The sequence below is a fragment of the Petaurus breviceps genome, unplaced genomic scaffold, assembly GCF_028583685.1.
Source record: "Petaurus breviceps papuanus isolate PSGF00001 unplaced genomic scaffold, PetGlider_PUasm1.0 229, whole genome shotgun sequence".
In the NCBI taxonomy this organism is placed as follows: Eukaryota; Metazoa; Chordata; class Mammalia; order Diprotodontia; family Petauridae; genus Petaurus; species Petaurus breviceps.
In genome coordinates, this window is record NW_027185903.1 from 29,046,270 (window position 1) to 29,069,092 (window position 22,823).

At 39.8% G+C, this 22,823-nt stretch overlaps 1 protein-coding gene across 5 annotated transcripts in view; it reads right to left on the minus strand.

Moving 5' to 3' along the window:
* SGTB (small glutamine rich tetratricopeptide repeat co-chaperone beta) overlaps positions 1–22,823 on the minus strand; it is an 84,016-nt gene that overhangs the window by 5,556 nt on the left and 55,637 nt on the right. For 4 of the 5 annotated variants that reach the window (XM_069096423.1, XM_069096421.1, XM_069096422.1 and 1 more), the window contains 5 exons: positions 4,404–4,508; positions 3,012–3,150; positions 2,843–2,905; positions 1,755–1,792; positions 1,145–1,228 (listed from right to left, as the gene is read on the minus strand). In XM_069096423.1, coding sequence (XP_068952524.1) covers positions 1,145–1,228; positions 1,755–1,792; positions 2,843–2,905; positions 3,012–3,150; positions 4,404–4,508 — 429 coding nt within the window. The remainder of the gene's footprint in view (positions 1–1,144; positions 1,229–1,754; positions 1,793–2,842; positions 2,906–3,011; positions 3,151–4,403; positions 4,509–22,823) is intronic. The other variant, XM_069096424.1, reaches the window with a different exon arrangement.

Genomic DNA, 22,823 nt, shown 5'->3' on the forward strand with positions numbered 1-22,823 from the left:
CCATGGATTCTCTCCACATGTTACTTAACTAACCTGTGCCTCAGTTTCTCCATGTGTAGAATGACATAAACAAAATAATGCATGCAAATATATTTCAATATCTTGTTAAAAACACAATTCAGAGTTTCTCATCATAGAGACAGAGTGAAGCAGAGAATTCAGACCTTTTGTCTCACTGTCCAATCTTTGAGCTGATAAACTCTAAAAAAAAGAAATTATAATGTGCGAACTCCTTTTCAGCTTTGTTAACTCTGAAGATGTGGAAGATCATTTAAAATAACAATAGTAGTAGTAACCTTCATATAATGCTTTAAGGTTTATAAAGCATTTTATAAACATCTCTTATCATCACAACAACTCTGGGAAGTAGATACTACTATTCTTTCTATTTTATAGATGAGGCAGACAGAGGTCAAGTGACTTGCCCAGGGTCACATAGCTAGTAAGTATCTGAGGCTGGATTTGAACTCAGGTCTTCCAGACTCCAGACTCTAATTACTGTTCCATCTAGATGGGTAGTAGAGGTGGCAAGGTGACACTAGTACCAGTAGTAAAGATAAAACAACAGGTGACATTTATATTTTGCTTTACATACATTCTATCAGTTGATCCTGACAACTACTCTCTGAGGCAGGAAGTTCAAGTTGTTATCGTCCCCAGTTTGCAAATGGGAACGCTGAAATTAAATGACGTAAACAGACTTGCCCAAGGTCATACAACTAGCAAGTAGTACAATTGGGAGTCTAAATTCCACAATTCCGAATTTGGTCCTATTCTAACCACAGCTAGGACGCAATGAGTGCCAATAATGAGCCTCCTGAAGTGGACACACCATTAAAATACACACGCCATTTTTCACTGGGCTAAAACCAATTGCCATATTTTATGAAATTATAACTTGAACTAGTATGAATTTGAATTCTTGGACCACTTCATGGGACTCATTATATACACTAACTAGGACTTTGCTATACATGTATATATATATATGTATATATATATATATATACACACATATATATATATATACACATATAGCACACTAGTAAAAAAACCATTATTTGGAAGCTTTAGTTTACAGGCAAGCTGGGTTGAAATTTCTCATAAAACACTAAAAAGGAATTTCCTTAAATGTGATACTTACGCTTGAATGAGGCTGGACAGATCAGTCAGGCCTCCAACCCCAGCAGCCGGACCCCCAATGGCATTTGTCATCATTCCTGACATGCTAGAATATACAAGAGAGAAGTTATAGGAATGGTTACACGTTCTCAAACCAGTCATAGAGGTTGGTGCCTGTGGAGAATGAGATATACCCAAAACATAGAAAGAAAGGTAGACCCACTATAGTACCAGAGGTGGGTCATTTTGATTGAGAGCTCCCCCAAAAAGATAAGTTCAGAGTCATCTCTGGCAACATCTTAAAGTTCTTACTCTCTCAGATGCCTAGCTAACCTTCAAATATGAAGGTGATATGGAACATGCTCTTTCTCTCTCTCATTCTGTGTGTCTCTGTCTCTCTTCTCTCTGTCTCTGTCCATTTGTCTCTGTCTCTGTCTCCTCTCTGTCTCTGTCTCTCTCCCCCTCTCATTCTCTCTCTGTCTCTCTTTTATTCTCTGTGTGTATCTCTGTCTCTCTCTGTCTCTTTCTCTTTTATTTTCTGTGTGTATCTCTCTGTCTCTGTCTTTCCTGTCTCTGTCTCTCTCTGTCTTTGTCTCTTCCCCCCGCCCCATACCATCCATCCAAATACTCACAGTTGTTGAACCTGAGGATTCTGCATTAAACTTGCTGCCTAGAATAGAACAGAAATAACTCCCATAAAGGCAGTTATTACTTACAAGCACATTTTTTAAAGTGGGGTGGAGGTAGAAAGCATAAAGCATGCATCTATACCTTGTGGAATTTGACTATAATGTATAAGATAAGTGGGTGTGGAAAGAAAGATAAGATACTGAGAAAATAGCACTGAGGAATTATGTTCCAAGGGCAGAGAGATTTCAGATAACACCATCATGCTCCAATTATGGCAGTCAGTTTATTGACTAGGCACCTGAGTTAAAAGGAATGAGAACAAATTAAAGACATGATCCAAAAAATCCCTTGCATTAGAAGTGGCTCATTTGCCAATAAAAAGGGGGGAGATACTCAGCAGGATCCAAAGATTTTATTTCTTTTCCTTAAATGTCTTGGCCTGAATGCTTGCTCAAAAATGCCATCCCATGTTCTGTTTTGGATGCATGCCTGTTTTCTGCTTGGTACATTGACAAAGGTTTCAACAATATTTATTATTTACAGCTATCAATCTGTAGATCACAGTTCCTTCTTTATTCCCTCGCCCTAAATGACAAGCACTAAGAAAACCTCCCATTTGCTTTATTACCAGAAAGATAATTGCTTGTCAAGTGCTGTCCCTGCTCAAGGTTCCTAAATTTGGTTGAATCCTTTATCCCTAAAACTGAGCAATGTAATCCCAGGCCCGGAATGAGCACCATTTATGTCCAGAAATGTCAGAATCAAGCAGCCAAGTGTAAACCTGCCCACTTCTTGTTGTTGTTGGCAGGGTGGATTGGGAAAAGGCTCAGGGATGCTGAAATTGGATAATCAAAAGGTTAAATTGCCAGACCATGCACTACAAATGTGTGCTTTCGATGGGAAGGAGGAGGGGCAGCAGGAAGGGGAAAAAAAGGGAAAATCTAAGGAAACCACTGTGGTAAAAACCTTCAGAAATACTCCTCCTAAAGGCAATCTTTACTTTTACTCATTACATCATACTTTCTGTGAAGCAGGCACTCAGTTACTAAAGCCTAGGTACAACAGGAAAAAATCAAGCAAGTGTACTCACCATGCTAATGAAGGCTGGATTGTTGATCAAACTAGCCATGTCGAAGCTCAGTCCTGTTCCAGTCTGTAATGAAATTATACCCCTAAATCACTCTACCCCATTATAGTTTAACATAAAGTGTAGACATGTCAGATTAAAATATTCCAGTGAGCTATCACAAATAACTTACAGGACTGGCCACCTCCCTTAATTTCTGTTCTGCTATTTTCAAATTAGACTTATAAGAATCATTTTCTGGGTCAAGATCCAATGCTTTTTGGTAACTTGTAATTGCTTCTTCATATTTATTCATGGCAGTGAGGGCCAGCCTGAGGAGAAAAAGCAAATCAGGGTAGAAACCTAACAAAATTCATTATTTTCTTCTAATGTCAATACATCACAAAAGATGTCCAAGGTTTCTATAAAGAGGATGGGAAAATGGATTGTACCTGTGACTTCACTGTACAGGGAACTCCAAGGTGAGGAACTTTTCCTTACCAATGCAGGTTGGCACCCTTCCTAAAATATCTAGTCTTAGAAAATTGCCTGGAGCACTGAAGTTAAGTGACTTGCCCAGAGTCACACAGTCAGTATATCAGAGGTATAACTGAAATCCCAGTCTTCCTGGAGAGTTCTCAACCCACCATACCACCTATTTCTCATAACATCTAGTCCATATCAGAGTTGGACCTCACAATTAATTCCCTGTAACAAAACTGGTTGGAGGGAAGGATTCTATGGGTACAGGAACTTGCAATCTAGCTCTTGGCCATTAAGGGGTCATGCTCAGCCGACATCATCTCTCCATCTGTCGTTTCACTTTTAAGGGTGGCATTCTCAATGTTTTGTTATCTGAATATCTAAATTAAGCTCTACAAACACTCCAGCTGATTTAGATTCTTTTAATCATACAGTTCCAGTATGCTAAACAATTTCCTGGAAGGGACACTTTAAGGACTTTGGACTTGTTTTGTGCTTAGCTGCAGAGAACAAACAAAAAACTCTGAAGTAATGCTTTAAAAAAAAAAAAAAAAAAGGAACTGAGTTATCAAGCACATTCAGTATTCATCTCTATTGCATCAACATCAACTGTGACCCTAAGCCTGTGCTTATCCCATTTTGGCCCAGCTCTGCCTAGTCAGGATCCTTTTATTGGATAATCATTACAATCTACTGAAAAGCAAGGACCAACTATGGACATAATCCCTAAACTGGGCTGTTTGTTGATTCTGTTTGAAAATCAGACTAATTCAATTCTAACCTGATTGGCCAGCCATAGTCTTTTGGTATTCAGGCAAACTTGGGCACTTACTTAATACAGTTAATTATTCATAGTGCCAGAAGGATTAGCACTAGAAGCAAAAAGCTATTTTCTACCAGTGTGCCAATTCAAAGCCATCAGAGGCCCTAATTCTAATTCTCATACCCACAAACCACAGGGACTTAGGTCAGTTCTTTTTCCCTTCCCACAAATATATTAAGTCTCCACATCAGTTCAGGGGATAAAATGTTAGATGACAAATGAAGAACCATGTATATAGAGAACTCCAAACCAACTTGAACATGCTTCTAGAGAGCTTACCCCATCCTCCCATAGGCCTTGCTGTACTTGGAATCGATTTCTATTGCTCTCTCACAATCCTTTATTGCATCCGTGTAGTGACCTAGTTTGCTTTGGGCAGCAGCCCTAAAAGGAAAGAGAGGAGAGAGAAAGAGCAGAGACAGACAGACAGAAAGGGAGAGAGAGAAGAAAAGAGAAGAGAGGAAAGGAGAGGAGAGAGAGGGAGAGGGAGAGAGGGAAAGAGGAAGAGAGAGAGAAAAAGAGAGAGAAAGAAAGAGAGAGAGAGAGAGAGAGAGAGAGAGAGAGAGAGAGAGAGAGAGAAGGGAGGAGAAAGAAACAAAAGTTTTTATCACCATCCTTAGAGACATAGATGTGGATCTCCAGAATCTTAGAGGTGGAACTAATTTTTTTTTTAACAGCACAGAGTAGTTTTTCCTGCCCCAAAATGACTGACAATCAGAATAGAAATAAAAATAATTCTAAGAGTCTTCTGCTGCCAAGAAACCATATCAATTGTAAAAATACATACACCAAATAAATAAATGTTGTTTATTTCATTTTTGAGGAAGTTACAGTGTCACATCCCAAGAGTATTAAGGATCCAAGAGGTCCTATGAGGACACACAAACATTGAGAAGAACACAGAGGGCAGCAGAGAGCCATGTTTCTAGCTCCTTCACTGGCAGGCATAGTCAGTGGGTCTCTCTTAGGAGTGCATACATTTAGCCCACAAGCCAACACTGGGATGTGGGGCTCATGCTCCATACCCCCTTACCCATACCACGTGTGTGAGATGACTCCAAGAAAGAGCAGGCGCAAAAATAGTGTCCTTGTGTTTAGTAATTCTAGAAACTGGGAGTGCAATACCACAAAGGGAGAGGAGGTTTGAAATGGCAATGCCAGGTAGAAGATTGGAAGATAGAAGTCAAAAGTAGCAGAGCTAGTTTAAGCATGAAGCAAGCTAGAGTAATTAGTTCAAGGTGCAAGAAGGTCAGAGGCAGCTGGAAGTAGATCCTTCAAAGTCAGTACAAGACTGCATTTTTGATGCCCTCAAATGACCCTTGAAGCCCTATCCCTTCTAATTTTATTTTATTATTATTATGTTGCTTTTTGGAGGGCAATTGGGGTTGTGACTTGCCCAAGGTCACACGGCTAGTTTTTTTGTGTTAAGTGTCTGAGGCCGGATCCAAACCCAGGTCCTCCTGACTCCAGGGCCGGTGCTCTAATCACTGTACCACCTGGCCGTCCCCTATCCCTTCTAATTTTAAAGCACACACTCAAAAATGAAATTGAAAATGCTAAGAAGTCAGGGTCAACAGAGAATACAAGGAGGCCAATAGGGTGTGACTGTACTGTGCTTTCACTTCTCACTTTATATACCTTGCATTGTTTACAAAACAGATTCAGCAACTGATAAGTACTTTTATAAATCCTCTTACTAATTAAATATACTCTCCATAACAAAAACAATAACAAAACAAGAATTACAGATTGGGATTCCTGATAGGAACAAAAAATTATTTATGTTAGAGTGGGAAGTAACCTTCATGATTATCTCCATTTCCCATCTCCAAGCCTTTGCACTAACCACCCCACTATGCTTGCCATGTACTCTCTTTCCTTAGCCCTTTCCAATAATAGTGCTTCTCTTCCTTTAAGAGGCAACTCAGTTCATGTTCTTCTTGTAGCCTTTCTTGATTCCTTCAGCTGCCAATGTCCTCTCTCCAACTTGTATTCAACTACTTCCGTGTATATCTGTATATACATATATATGAACTTTATATTTATGCTATGTATATTCTACCATATACATTATGTAGAGTGTAATAAGCTCATTTCCAATAGGGATCATTTCTTTCTTTGTACTTATGTTCCCCAGAGCTTGGCATAGTACCTGGCACAAAGTAGGCACTTAAAAAGTGTTTTGATTGATTGATCATCTAGCCCAACCCTCAAATTTTATTTACTTATTTTGTGAGGCAGTCAGGGTTAAGTGACTTGTCTAGGTTGTAATTTGTCCTTTGCTCTCAAAGAGGACCATAACATCAGGAAGGTGATGCCATGACTTGTAAGTGAATTGGATTTAAGTGAGGGAGGGTTTCGCAAAGTCACCAACCTCACTTTCTCCTCCTGAGCCATCTGGATCCAGTGTCAACTAGTAAGTGTCAAATATCCAAGGCTGGATTTGACCTCAGGTACTCCTGACTCAAGGGCTAGTTCTCTATTCACCATGCCATCTAGTTGCCCCTCTCATTTAATTTAGATGAAAAAGTTGACACAGGTTATAAGTAGCCTGGCCAAGATTTGAAAGTAAATCTCTCTAGCTTCAAATCCAAGGCTCTTTCAAACACTGATGGCTTCCCTATTCAAGGATTTTTCTCTATTGATTAAATACATGGAGCATAGTGTAAAGGGGGCTAGATTGGAGCACAAACTACAGAGGCTATGTCAGAGCTCCCCTGGCAACATTCACGGACAAACGTGGCTCAACTCAACACTGATTTGCCAGTTTGGGATGACATAGTAAACCTTAGATCCAGGATTCTTAATCTCAAGTCCATGGACCTCCAGAATCATAGACAGATTTCAGGAAGCTTGTGAACTTGACTGGGAAAAAAATTACATCTTTATTTTCTGTTGTTCAGTTGTTTTTCAGTTATTTCTGACTCTTCATTACTCATTTGGGGTTTTCTTGGCAAGGATACTGGAGACATTTTTCATTTCCTTCTCCAGCTCATTTTACAGATGAGGAAACTGAGTCCACAGGTTTAAGTGACTCACCCAGGGTCATACAGCTAGAAAGTGTCTGAGGCCAGATTTGAACTCAGGAAGATGAGTCTTCCCTGACTCCAGGTCTGGCACTCTATCTACTGTGCCACCTAGCTGTCTTCCTTCATTTTCACTAACCTCAAATTGAAATTTAAAATTTCTTTCAATTGCTAAAAAATATATATATATATATATATATTCTGAGGAGTCTATAGGCTTTACAAGATTATCAAAGTAGTCCATGACACAAAAACAGTTTAAGAACCCTCGCCCTAGATGGTCCCTTTGTCCTTCACCCCATGAGAGCAAAAAGTAGGGTAGGGAGACTGGATTAAAGTATTGGCCACTCAGTGAGTTTTATTTTTTTTTTTTAAGCAATAGGGGTTAAGTAACTTGCTCAAGGTTACACGGCCAGTTATTTCTGGGTGTGGTGCTGAGTATCCAAGCCTGGATTTGATCCAGGTCATCCCGACACTGGAGCCGGTGCTCTTACTCACTGAGCCACCTGGCCGCCCCTAACACTCAGTGAGTTTTAGATAAATATTATTTATTCCTATGTTTCCTAGTGTTTTTAATAGGAATGCATGTTGTATTTTGTTAAAGACTTTTTCTGAAGCTTTTGAGACTATCATATGATTTCTGTTGGTTTTGTTATTGATATACTCAGTTATGCTGACAGTTTTCCTAATATTGAAACAGTCCTGCATTCCCAGTATAAATCTCACCTGGTCATAGTGTATGATCTTTGTAATACATTGCTGTAATCTCTTTGTGAGTATTTTACTTAAAATGTTTGCATTAATGTTCAATAGGGAAATTGGTCTATTATTCTCTTTCCCTGTTTTGGCTCTTCCTGGTTTAGGTATGAGCACCATATTTGTGTCATAAAAAGAGTTTGGTAGAACTCTGCCTATTTTATCAAATAGTTTATGTCATATTGGGATTAATTGTTCTTTAAACATTTAATAGAATTTGCTCGTGAGGGGAGGCCAGGTAGCACTGCGAGTAAGAGCACCGGCTCCAGTGTTGAGAAGGCCTGGAGATCGAGTCCCAGGCTCAGACACTTAGCACCCACCCAGAAACACCTGGCCATGTAACCTTGAGCAAGTTACTTAACCCCAATTGCTTAGGGGCGGCCAGGTGGCTCAGCCAGTAAGAGCACCAGCTCCAGTGTCGGCATGACCTGGATCAAATCCAGGCTTGGATACTCAGCACCACACCCAGAAATAACTGGCCGTGTAACCTTGAGCAAGTTACTTAACCCCAATTGCTTATAAAAAAAAAAAAAAGAATTTGCTCGTGAATTCATCTGGTCCTGGGTATTTTTCCTTAGGAAATTCATTGATGGTCTGTTCAATTTCTTTTTCTAAGATTGGGTTGAGTATTTTATTTCTTCTGTAAATCTGGGTAATTTATATTTTTGTAGATATCCATTAATTTCATTTAGACTGTCAAATTTGTTGGCATAAAATTGGGCAAAGTAGCTCCTAATGATTATCTTCAGTGATGGTGAATTTGCCCCTTTTCTTTTTGATACTAGTAATTTGTTTTTTCTTTCCTTTTTAAAAATCAGATTAGCCAATGATTTATCTGTTCTATTGATTTCTTTATAAAACTGTTTCTAGTTTTATTTATTAGTTCAATGATTTTCTTACTTTCAATTTTATTAATCTCTCATTTGATTTTCAGGATTTCTAATTGGGTGTTTAATTGGGGATTTTTAATTTTTTTTTCTAGTTTTTTTGGCTGCATGCCCAATTCATTAATCCGCTTTTTCTCTATTTTACTGATGTAAGCAATGAGAGACATACATTTTCCCTAAATACCACTTTGGCTGCATATCATAAATTTTGGTATGTTGTCTCATTGTTGTCATTTTCTTTAATGAAATTATCAATTGTTTCTATGATTTGTTCTTTGACCCACTATTTTTTTTTTAGGATTAGATTTAATTATCAATTAATTTTTAATTTCTCTTTCCATTGTTCATCATTGAATGTAAGTTTTATTGCATTGTGATCAGAAAAGGATGCATTTACTATTACTGCCTTTCTGCATTTGCTCATGAGGTTTTTATGTCCTAATACATAGTCATATTTTTGTGTAAGTACCATATACTGCCGAGAAAAAAGTATATTCCTTTCTATGTCTATTCCGTTTTCTCCAGGGAGCTATCACATTTAAATTTTCTAGAATTTTATTCACCTCCTTAACTTTTCTTGTTTATTTTTTGGTTAGGTTTATCTAGTTCTGAGAGGGAAAGTTTAGGTCTCCCAGTAGTATAATTTTATCATCTATTTCCTCCTGTAACTCATTTCAACTTCTTCAAAAAATTGGATACTATAACATTTGGTGCTATGTGTTTAGTACTGATATGATTTCATTGTCTATGATACATTTCAGCAAGATACAGTTTCCTTCCTTATCTCTTTTAATTAGGTCTATTTTTGCTTTTCCTTTGTCTGAGATCATGATTGTTACCCCTGCTTTCTTTGCTTCAGCTGAAGCACAATACATTCTGCTCCAGCCCCTTACCTTTGCCCTGTGTGTATCCTTGTGCTTCAGATGTGTCTCTTGTAAACAATATATTGTAGGATTCTGGGTTTTAATTCATTCTGCTATCGACTTCTGTTTTATGGGTAAATGTATCCTATTCACATTTATAGTTATGATAGCTAACTTTGTATTTCCCTCCATGTTATTTTCCCCTTGTTTATCTCTCTCTCTCTTATTTCCCATCATTTCCCTCCTCACAAGTATTTTACTTTTGATCATTGCCTTCCCCAATCTACCCTCCCTTTTATCGGTCCCCCTCTCCCTTCTATTATACCCTTTTCACTTTCTTATAGGATAAGATAGATTTCTGTATCCAACTGAGTGCGTATGTTAGTCTCTGAGTGTGTGTGTGTGTTATTGCCTTTGTGAATTTTAAAAAGGAGTAACTTCACCCTCTAGTTCTCTCTCATCCTTTGACTCTTCAATTGACATCTGGCCTTTCTCATGTGGTACAGGACGAGGGGGAAGGGGGGAGGGAAGGCAGAGCAACTGCTCCTCCAAGACAGCAGCATGATGGTGCAGTAAGGCAAGTTGAGTCAGCGTCCCTAGCTACCTCTTCTGCTTTGAATTTCTTTGCTTAATTACAGATAAGTGAATAATAATTCTGAAATGGATTTTTTTTCAGCCTCAGAATCTAGTTTGAGAGGTCATGGTTCCTGAGTCCCTCAGATGGTGCCAGTCCCCTATCATGCTTTTACCCCAATTTTTCCTCTACCTCTCTTACTTGATTTTCAAAATCCTTTTTGAGTTTTTCCATGGCCTGAGACCAATTCATATTTTTCTTGGAGGCTTTGGATTTAGGAGCTTTGACTTTGCTATCATCTTCTGAGTGTGTGTTTTGATCTTCCTTGTCACCATAGTAACATTCTATAGTCAGTTTTTTTTCTCCTGTTGTTTGCTCATTCTCCCAGCCTGTTACTGGACTTTTAACCATTTGTTGAAGTAGCGATCTGCTTCCAGGGTGGAGGGTGAACTGTCCCAAACTTCAGGGGTTCTGTGCAGCTGTTTTCAGAGATACCTCTAGGGACCTGTAAGTTTTCAGTTCTTCCAAGGTGGTATGATCTAAGGAGACGTGTTTACTCCTGGGACTGGGACCCAGTTTTGAGTGTGGGCAAAGTAACAGTCTTGCCTCAGTGCCAGCAAAGAGACCCCTATAATCTCCTTCTGACCAGTTGTTCAACCCCCAGAAGCAGCCACTGCCAGTGCTACTTCAGTCATTCCTAAATCCTGCTCTTGGCCAGCTGGGGCCAGCCTGTGCCTGCAAAGCCTGCGCTGGACCACACAACATTGCCACCTGGGTGTGACAAATCCTGCTGACCTTCTAAGTTGTCCTTGGTGTCTGTGGGCTGAGAGGTCTGGAAATTGCCACAGCTGACAGTTCAGTTGCCACCAGGCCTACTTCAGGCTCCCTGGGGCCTGGTTTACACTGGCACAGCTTATGCTGGACTGCACTCCTTTCTCAGCCTGGTACAATAGACCTTTCCTGCTGACTTTGTAAGCTGTCTTGGGCTAGAAATTTGTTTCACTCTGTCTTTTTGTGGGTTCTGCCACTCTAGAATTTATTTAGAGTCATTTTTTAAAGGTATTTAGAGGGTTTTGGAGGAGAGCTCAGGTGAGTTCCTGCCTTTACTCTCCATCTTGGCTCCATCCCCTCCCCTATAATACTTCTTGAAGGAAAACATGACCAATAAGGGGAAGATGAGTCCAAGCTCTGTCCAAAATATGGACTTTGAGGGAGACAGTGTAGAGCCAAGGTAAAACATAAACACCTATTCAGCAGTACGACAAACTGATCATGTTTAGATATGTCTCTGTTTTCTAGGAAAGTCTCATGGCAGTTATATTATTGGTGCTGTTTGTTTTATGTTCTTTTTTGTTTTTTTTTTTTTGTCAATGTGAACTTGTAAGTCTATATTAAGCCTTCACTGATTTTGGGTGGAAAAAAACAAAAAGCTGCCCCATACCTGACTCATGTTGTATACCAAGTGCCTTTTTCCCAATTTGATAAGACCTTGAGTATGAACCAATGCCTAAGTTTTAATTGATTTTTGTCAGGGTTCTGAGGTAGGGGTGTAAAAAGTCAAATAATTAAAGAAAAGTCTAGATCTTCTCTTAAGTAACCTAAGCTCCCCAATCTTAAACCTGATCAGTGCATCCCTAGGTCACAAAGCTGAGAGGGGCTGCTTGGTGAAGATGAAGAGGCTATCCCAGACTCCCTAGACCTGACACTGGTTGAGATTATTACAACAAGATCATAGATTTTTGAGATGGAAGTGTCCACAAAGACTACTCTAAACTTCTCATTTTAGAGATAAGGAAAACGAGGGCAAGAGGTGAAATGACTTAACCAAGGTCATTTAGATAGTAAATGTCAGAGATAAAATTTGAACCCAAGTTCTTTAATTCCAAATCAAGGTTCTTATCTTAGCAGCCTCCCAAGACTCCTTTGATTCTACCTCCTCAGTCATAAAAAGTAGTTCTCATCAGAAAATGCGTACCACTTCTTAATCATTGGCATTCTAAACAATGATGTGACATATAAAGTACCTCACTGTCACACTGATTGACATGAAAAAGAGAATATGTGAGAGAGACTGAGACTGAGAAAGAAAGAGAAAGAGGCATTCCATCCATAACCTAACATTCTACCAAGGAAGTAGGTCCAATAGGCAGGGGCAGCTATCAAGAATGAAATGATGATAAAAAAATTATGCAATGTACCTCAATAACATAGAATAAAGACATAAATGGCATGCTTATAAAATTTTCAGATGACACAAAACTGAAAGGGAGAACTAATCTACTGGATGACAGAGTCATATTCCCAAAAGATTTCAATAGGCTAGAAATCTGTGGTTAATTTAATAAAGTAAAACAGGGAAAGAGGTCAAAGTATATATTTGGATTAAAAAAATTTTATACCAATGTTAACTTTGTAACAACAAGATGCCAGATGCACAAACAGACCACAGCTAATGTGAAAAAGATTTAGGGGGGGCAGCCAGGTAGCACAGCGAATTAGAGCACCGGCACCAGTGTCGGGATGACCTGGGGATCGAATCTGGGCTCAGACACTTAGCACCCACCCAGAAACACCTGGCCATGTAACCTTGAGCAAGTTACTTAACCCCAATTGCTTAAAAAAAAAAGAAAAAAAAGAAAAAGATTTAGGGGTTTATAAAAAAAATGTAACCTCTCTGGAGGCATCAATTGTCTCATTTTTGTCTTTTGCCATCTTCAATGACTAGACATAATCAGGCCTTATAATTAGTTAATTTATTAATAATGGTCTTAAGCTATTCCTAATAAGTGCTCATTGAATTGAATTGACCATAAGTCCTATATGAAAGACACTATGACACAGCAGCCCAAAAAGCTTTTTTGATCTTGGACTGCACTTAGAGACATGGTATTTTGAGGAAGGAAAGGGAGACTCCTGCTGACGTTTTACCTGGTCATAGCACATAGTCTGTTCAGTTCTGCCTGCCACATTTTAGGAAGGATATGAACAAGGGTGACCTGGAAATGAAAGGTCTTTGAGATCATGCCATAAGAAGATCATTAAAAGAAAATAAGGATGCTTAACAAATTAATGCAGGGAGTGGAAAGTGGGTTGGGTTAGAACACAGCTGTCTTGAACCAGGAGAACATTGTACACAATTACAGATACATTGTATCTATGATGACTAACTTTAATAGACTGGGCTCCTTTCAGTAATGCAAGGCTATAAGACAACTCCAAAAGACTCATGATGGAAAAAGTTATCCACATCCAGAGAAAGAATTATGGAGTCTGAATGTAGACTGAAGCAAACTACTTGAACTCTCTCTTTATTGTTTTGTTCTGTTTCTTCTTGTCCTTCCTTCCATTGGTTATAATTCTTTATAACTTTACTAATGTTTGGTGTGAAGGTATAGGTACAGCCTATATCAGATTGCATGCCTCCATAGTGGAGGGGGAGGGAGGAGAAGGAGGGGAAGAAAATCAAAAGCTTGTGGAACTGAATGTTGTAAACTAAAAGTAAATATTAAAAAAAAAAAAACAGGGGTGGCCAGGTAGCACAGCGAGTAAGAGCCCTGGCTCCAGTGTCAGGATGACCGGGAGATCGAATCCCGGGCTCAGACACTTAGCACCCACCCAGAAACACCTGGCCATGTAACCTTGAGCAAGTTACTTAACCCCAATTGCTTAGGGGCGGCCAGGTGGTTCAGCGAGTAAGAGCACCAGCTCCAGTGTCGGCATGACCTGGATCAAATCCAGGCTTGGATACTCAGCACCACACCCAGAAATAACTGGCTGTGTAACCTTGAGCAAGTTACTTAACCCCGATTGCTTAACAAAAAAAAAAAAAGAAGAACAACTGTCTTAAAGTGTTTGAAGGACTAACAGTGTTGAAGAGAGATTAGACTACTTGGCTTCAGAAGGAAGAAGGGTATATCTCAGTTAAATATAAAAAGGAAAAACTTTCAAACAATTAGAGCCATCCAAAAGTGAATTGAGTTGTCTTTAGAGGTGAGTGGGGGCTTCAATCTAAGGTTGGATGGCTAATTTTCAGGCACATTGGTAGAAAGGGTTCCCTTTCAGGTAAAATTGGCAACAGAAGATTTACAATTTCCCATCCAACTGTGAAATTCTGTAAGAGGAAAATGGAAATAATTTTCTTTTGAGTAAGGGAAGATGGGCAGTGAAGACTCATCTTCATGAGTTCAAATCCAACCTCAGACACTTACTAGCTGTGTGATCCTGGGTATGTCACTTAGCCCTGTTTGCCTCAGTTTCCCCATATGTCAAATGAACTGGAGAAGGAAATGATAAATCACAAGAGAATCTTTGCCAAGAAAATCCCAAATGGTGTCACAAAGAGTGGAACACAACTGAATAATAACAACAACAAAAAGATGGGCAATGTGAGAACTAGCACTGAAAACTAAAGTAGGTAAATAAATATGATGGAATATTATTGTGGTGTTAGAAATGATGAAAGAATTAGTTTTAGAGAAACCCAGGAAGACACATATGAATTGATGCAGAGTAAAAAGAATCAGGGGAACAATTTATACAGTAACAGCAATATGGTAAAGACAAACAACTCTGAAAGAATTAGGAACTCTGATCAGTGTAATTACTAACCAGGATTCCAGAGGACTAATGATAAAACATGCTAGCCAACTCCTAATACACATGTGAAAGAGAATAGAAGGAGATATTTTCTCAGACATGACCAATATGGAAATTCGTTTTCCTTTACTATACATCTGTGTAATGGGTTTTGTTTGTCTTTCTTTCTTAATGGAGGAGTGGGGTCAAGGTGGAAGTGGTAGAAGGGTCAGAAGGCAGATTTTTATTGATTAAAAGATATTATAATAAAAAAATAAAACCAACTGAAAGCATTACTTTTCAACATTCTCTCTTAGGTACTATATATCCAAGAAGACACTTATCACATGGCTTACAGTCCTATGTAGTGATGCTGCCCTAGATTTCTCTCCATTGCCTCAAGGACAACAAAAGGAAGGAGCTATCTTTCCACCAAATACTTACTGAATTTTCCATTAATGAGAAAGGAGGGGATTCTTCTGAATGTTCTGCAGAGAAACCCTGGATTTTTATCTATAACCACTTTTTGCAGTTTATCTTTAGGGTTATGAGCAATCCTCAAAACCAGAAGAAAATACTTTACTGATTTCCCACACTGTACTTTGGCCTCTATGACATTCTTAACCAATCCCTCCCCCCTAAACCCACACATATCACCACCACCATCACCACCCTCTCCCCTCCCCCCAAAAAACCCACAACTGCTTTCCATCAGCAATTTAAGAAACATTATTCCGATTTTGTTCCACTTGTTCCCTTCTTTCACTTCACCCACATACATTCTTTTTCTGTTGCCCTGGAAAAGTTTACAACTGCCCACACAATGAACCATCTCCCTTTCTTCTTTCAAATCTTTCTTCATGGATCACTTCCTCCAGGGATCTATTCTCATCTCACTAAGCATAGTTGAGAAACAACAAAGCAGATGAAATACCATCCATTCCCACCCCCAGTTCCACATTTATCAGCCTCCTCTGAATGTGCCTGCCCTTCTTCTCTCCCTCTTGAGCATGACTCATATACCTCTCAAATTAAGAGGTGAGAACACTCTTCAGAGATTATGTTTAATCCTGCTTCCTGTATAGCATCTAGCACAAGACTGCCTGCATAAATACTAGATTAAGTGTAATGGATCAATTATTCACTAAGCTCTGTGACCATACCATAAGAAGCTGAGCGAAGGAGTTTTGAGATACCTATGAATATAAAACACTATATGAAACATAAACCAAGTCAGAGAACAGACTTTGCATTCAAACAGCAAGGAGAGGGCTGTGAGCAGGAGTGCCAATTCTCAGGAAGGAGGCATCTGCCAAAACCCTTCCGAGAACAGGGCATGCATGCTGGGTTAGGGAGGGGTGTAAAGGAGCTGACTAAGTACTGACCAGCAGGTACATGCTGTGGAATTTCCACCCCAGCCTGGGTTGGACTCCCTCCATATTGCATACTAGGCAAAGTTCCATCCTTCAGGGTTAAAGTGCATTTACTGAAGGTCTGCTACATGTACAACACAGTCTACAGGCAAAGTGACCACCTACTGCATTTGGGAGAAGTTCTGACCTCACTCAGACTTTTATAGACTGATTCTGTGGTAGGTAGGCACTGTGTCAACTGCTCCTACACATTCCCCAGGGGGGTGAGGACAGACTGAACGAGAATTCTGCTATCCCCAAAGACGTAAGTACAGAGTGGGCCTCTCAGGACATATTCCATCCTAACAGAGAGTAATCACCACAAGAATTGTCTTCCAGTGAAGAGGACAATAAAATGGGTAGATAGAAAAAGAGACTGATAGTAGACAGATAGATAAATAAAAGGTTGAGAGGGAAAAGTTAGCATTTATATACTGCTTTAAGTGTTTTACAAATATCTCATTTTATCCTTGAAACAACTCTGGAAGAGAGGGGCCATTATTATACCCATTTTACAGCTAGGGAGCCTGAGGCACAGAGAAGCTACATGATTCATCGAGGCTCACACAATTAGTGAGCATCTGAGGTTGCATTTGAACTCAGGACTTAATGGCTCCAAGTCCACAGCTCTATGCACCGAAACACCTAGCTGTCATAGGTGTATAACTATCAAGTAAAACTTCCACTAGTAATTTACTCACACCCTGATTCTAAGAGAACTCATAAAAAATGTCTATAGTCTCTCTACCAATAGGTTCTACCTTGATCCACCTCCACTAGTAAGATTCTAAGGATAACAGAGTTGTTATGGGGAAAGAGCTTTGTAATCCTTCATTAAATTCATATTTATACACATATGATACTATGGATAAGCCAAAGAATCAAGCCAAAGAATATTACAGAGCTTCCTAAATCACACAGAAGGGTTGGTTTAACTATCCACAAAGGAAAAACCAAGTGGATGAAGACTGCCTATTGTCCAGATCATGATACTCAAAGAGCCTAACCACTGATCCATTTGTTTTAAACACTACAAATGAATAATGAACTAGGTTCAAAATTGAACAGAATGAGAGAGCAGTGAAGTAAAGAACTGAAGTAGAAGATCAGCCAAAGGACATAGGATGGGTACCAGCAGGTTTCAATATATTAGTCAATCACAGGTTTCAATATATTAGTCAATCAATAACCATTTATTAAGTTCCTACTGTATACCAGGCACTGTACTAAGCATTATGGATACAGAGAAAGCCAAAAGACAATCCATACCCTTGAGGACTTCACAGTCTAACTGGGGAGGCAAATATGTACAAATATATACAAACAAGCTATAGGTAGGATAAGCAGGAAATAGAAAAGAAGTCTGCACAGTGTCTGCCATTAGAATTAAGAGGGATTGGGAAAAGGCTTCCTGTAGAGTGTGAATTTTAGCTGAGACTTGAAGGAAACCAGGAAAGCCAGGAGGCAGAGATGAGAAGGGAGAACATTCTAGGTATGGGGGACAGTAAGTAAAAATGTGAGTGTTTGCAAAGTGCTTTAAGGTTTGCAAAGCATTTTACAAATAACAGATCATTTGAACCTCATAACAGCCTTGGGAAGTAGGTGCTAATATTATCACTCCCATTTTATAAATGAAAAAACTGAGGTAGATAGGGGTTAAATGACTAGCCCAGGGTCACCAGCTCACAAGTGTCTGAAGTTGGATTTAAACTCAGGTTTTCCTCATTTCAGGTCCAATTCTCTGTTCCCTGGACTATCAGAGGATAATAGTAAATATTAGCATATGGTGCTGTGATAGGACCCCAATTTCCTAACACAACTTCTTTCCTCTTACTTACAATGCTGGGCCTGATACCTGAGTGGACCCAGCTTCTCTGACACAGCTTTCTGATCATCTAGGTACATAAAAAATCTGAGACTGGACCTTCCAAAATTGTTGGATGTCTAAGACCTTAGAAATCACCATACTTTGATGACCTCCTTTCCAAGTTGGAATAGAGGGAAAGAAGGAAAGGAACAAGTATTTATTGAGCACCAAATGAGATAATACAATATTTACAATACAGCAAACATTTATTAAGTGCCTACCATATGCCAGGTTCTGTGTCTGGTTTCAGTTTCACCACCTTCATGCCCTATCTCTTCCCTAGGATAAGTTCATCATCAAAAAACTTCAGCTTTCGCATTCACACCTCAACAGTACCTTTGGTTGCTTCTATCTTTCTCATGGGCTGGAAGATGGAGCAAAAAATTTCTCCAAAAGAGGACCCAGAAGCTCAGTCAACTCTTCATTTTCGACCACCTACTCTGCTTGGTTTCCATTTCACCATTATACTTCTCCATGGAGGGTGTCCTCTGACACTCCTACCCCCTTTTCAGCTTCCTTTTATGTGTTGTGTTCCCTCATCCTCATTAGGTTGTAAGCAGCTTGAGGAGGGAGAGAGGTTATCCTTCTTTTCCTTATTTGTATCCTCAGGACTTAGCATAGTGCCTGGCATATAGTAGGTGCTATATAAATGTTATATAAATGTAGTAGTAGTAGTAGTAGCATTAATAGTAGTAGTAGTAGTAGTAGTAATAGTAGTACTAGTGGTTGTAGTAGTAGGTACTTAATAAATGTTTATTGTATTATCTCACTTAGAGATGGAGACAAGGAGAGGGACTGTGTACTGGGAAGCTAAGTAGCACTGTTTCCTTCTTGTTTTAGGGCAGAGTAAACCAACTTTTATAAATGTACAATGACTTGCAAGTGCATTTTGTACCAATATCAAACCTGAACTGAGAGTGCCACTGTTAGGACCACAAGGACAGTATGATCTTTAAGTCTGCCAAGCCCTTACATACAGCATCTTATCTGATTTTCACAGCAACCTTGAGAAATAGGTGCTCTTATTATTCTCCACACATTGCAAACTGTGAAACTAATGCTGAGAAATGACTCAGCTCTCCCAGGGTCACACAGATCCTAAGTGACAGGCAGGATTTCAACTCCAGTCTTCTTAATTCCAAGTCCAGAACTCTGTCCACTATGCCAACTAGCTACTGAATGAGGAATGGTATAATACACAAGTAAAGGATAATATCAGAAGGATCTGTTACAGGAAAAATAGACTCCTTGTTCACATATCAAGAATGAGGGGTAAGCAGCCCTTCTTCTGATCTATTGGTGTCCATGCGGTGTCAAGGAGAAAAAGGTTCCTGGCACGCTTGGTGGAGCCCCTGTGACAGATTTATAGTAAGGCATGAACAAAAAGTCACACTGGATGGCAAGCATAGAAGGGTTGCAATCTCCATCATTAGCGGGATTATCTACATTGATGAAAACATTAATCTGTTTCAATGGCGTTAGGCTAAAATACAAACAGATCCTGGTGGGTCACAAATTGACTTAGAAAACCACAAATTAATATTGTCATTATCATCATCAAAATAGCTAATGTTTATATATTGCCTACTATGTGCCAGGCACTGTGGTAAATGCTTTATAGTTAACTTATTTGATCCTCACAACAACCCTGGAAGGTAGGTGATTTATTATCCTTATTTTACAGATGAGGAAACTGAGGCAAACAGAGGTTAAGTGACTCGCCCAAGGTCACACAGCTAATTAGTACAATGTCTGAGGTAAAATCTGAACTCAGGTCTTCCTGACTGCAGGCCTCACACTCTACCCACTGTGCTACCTAATGACCCCTATGTTGCTTTGCATCTTATTTATTTTGTTAAACATTTCCCAATTAAATTTTAATCTAGTTCTGGCTGCCAAGTTTGACACCTCTGTGTTAGACTATTAGAGTATTTATATAGGCAATGGTATAATGAAAAAAACATTACAATTGGAGTCAGAGAGACCAGGGTTAGAATCTCAGCTGTATGAACACAGGCAAATTACTCACAACCTCTTTTTTACCCTCAGTTTTCTCATCTATAAAATGGAAATAAGCATAGCTGTGGTACCCACTTCTCTTAGTGTTTTTTTGAAGTCTAAAGGGAAAAAAATGAATGTAAAGTGTTTTGCAAACCTCAAAATGCTACATCAACATGTTATGAATAGATAGTTGAGACGATAAACATTGTTCAGTCATCTTTTTCAGTCACATCTGATTCTTTGTGACCCCATTTGGGGCTTTCTTGGCAAAGGTACTGGAGTGGTTTGCCATGTCCTTCTCCAGCTCATTTTACAGATGAGGAACTGAAGAAAACAGGGTTAAGTGACTTGCCCAGGGTCACTTAGCTAGTACATGCCTGAAGTCACATTTGAACTCAGGAAGATGAATCCACTGTGCCACCTAGCTGTCCTAATTCCCAGACTCTTAGCGAATAGAAACCTCCACTCTTTGAGATGGGGGGAAAGCTACTTAACCAGTCTAACAGTCATTAAATAAGGATTTTTATTAGCTTCCTTTCTAAGTCAACAGAACAGCTTCACAAGTGAAATCCTCTGAATGCCTGTGTAGAAACTTGAATTGTGTCACCTGCAACATTCCCTGCTCTGGATATCTTTACATCTTTCTTGAAAGTGAACAGAGAGATTTCTGCATGAAATGGTTTGGATGTTCTGTCTGAAGACACGAGGTGGCATATTTGGATGACCTTAGGATAACAGGAACAATATCACAGTGGAAGGAAGGGCAAGAATGCCTCATATCCTGCTCCCCTCCTCCAGGAGGCCAACACAGGCTGCTCATAGAATCCTATGCTCTAAAACAGAAAGGAATCTTGGAGATCAGGATCAGGACAAAATAAAGGAACTTGGAAGGGGGTGGAGGTGAGGGAAGATCTTGGCCTGAAGAGAGCAAATCCAAGGGTCCATAGACCAAAGGCTGGGCTGAGCTGGGTTTTCTGCAGTGATGAAATGCAAGGGGCAAGGATAAACAGGAAACTGGGTATTTAAGCAGAGGATGTCAGTGCTGATTCCTGAGGAAGAATGCAAGGAATTGACAATATTTTCTGGTTCCATTCAATAAAATGCCTATAGCTCATAAAGAGCAGAGGCTTCCAGAGACCTTCCATACATGTTGTTGTCTCCCCTATTCAGCTGTGAGCTCCTTGAGAGCAGGGACTGTCTTTTATCTTTGTATATCCAGCACTGACCACAGTGCCTGGCAATTGACCAGTCAACAAACATTTATTAAGCACCTACTATGTGCTAGGCACTGTGCTAAGTTCTGGGGACACAGAAAGAGGCAGTCCCTGTTCTCAAGGAGCTCACAGTCTAATGGGGGAGAGAATGAGCAAAAAAAAAATTATACAAAGCAAGCTACATACAGAATAAATAGGAAAAAATCAACAGAGGAAGGGGCGGCCAGGTGGCTCAGCGAGTAAGAGCACCGGGCTCCAGTGTCGGGATGACCTGGAGATCAAATCCCGGGCTCAGACACTCAGCACCACACCCAGAAATAACTGGCTGTGTAACCTTGAGCAAGTTACTTAACCCCGATTACTTTAAAAAAATCAACAGAGAAAAAGCACTAGAATTAAGAGGGGTTGGAAAGTGCTTCTTGTAGAAGATGGGATTTTAGCTGGGACTAAAAGGAAGCTAGGGAAGACAGTAGGTAGAGATGAAGAAGAGGAGGTAAAGGGAAAGTGAGGGGACAGCCAAAGAAAAGGCTAGGAGCTAAGAGATGAGTGTCTTGTTCATGAAACAGCCGGGAGGCCAGTGTCATTGGATGGAACAATACATATGGGAGAGTAAGGTGAAAAGGTTGGAAAGTAGGAGGAGGGTGGGTTATTAACTTTGAACACTAATCCTGGAGGAAATAAAGAACCCACTGTATTTTACTGAGTAGGAAAGGGAACGTAGTCAGACCTTTGCTTTAGGAAAATCATCTTGGTGTGGGGCGGCTAGGTGGTGCAGTGAGTAAAATGCTGGCCCCAGAGTCAGGAGAACCTGAGTTCGGTTCCAGCCTTAGAAGCTTAACACCCACACACAAAAAAAAAAACTAGCTGTGTAACCTTGGGCAAGTTACTTAACCCCAATTGCCCTCCAAAAAAAAAAAAAAAAAAAAAAAAAAAGGAAAGAAAATCATCTTGGTGGCTGAATGGGGGATGGATTAGGATTGGGAATGGGGAGAGATGAAGCAGGCAGACCCACCAGTGGGGCTATTATAACAGACCAGGTATGAAGGTCCAGGTATGAAGGTGATGAGGGTCTGCCCCAGAGAAGCAGTAGTATCGAAAGAGAGAAGGGGGAATATTCAGGAGATAGTGAAAAGGTGAAATCAATAATCCTTGGTAACTTGGTAAGATTCTATGTGGGGAGTGAGAGATAGTGAGGAGTTGAGAACGACTCCTAGGTTGTAAGTCAGAGGGACTGAAAAGATGGTGTTGTCCTGATAGTAACAGAGAAGGTAGGAGAGGGAGAGAGTTTTGGAAGAAAGATAATGAGTTCACTTTTAGACATGTTAAGTTTAAGATGTCTACTGGACATCCAGTTCAAGACACCTGAAAGGCCATTGGAGATACCAAACTGGAAGTCAGTAGAGAGTCTGGGGAAGGATAGGTGGATTTGAGAATCATCAGCAATGAAATGGTCATTAAATCCATGAAAACGGATGAGATCACCAATCGAAGTAAGATAGAGGGAGAAGAGAAGAGGGCTTAGGT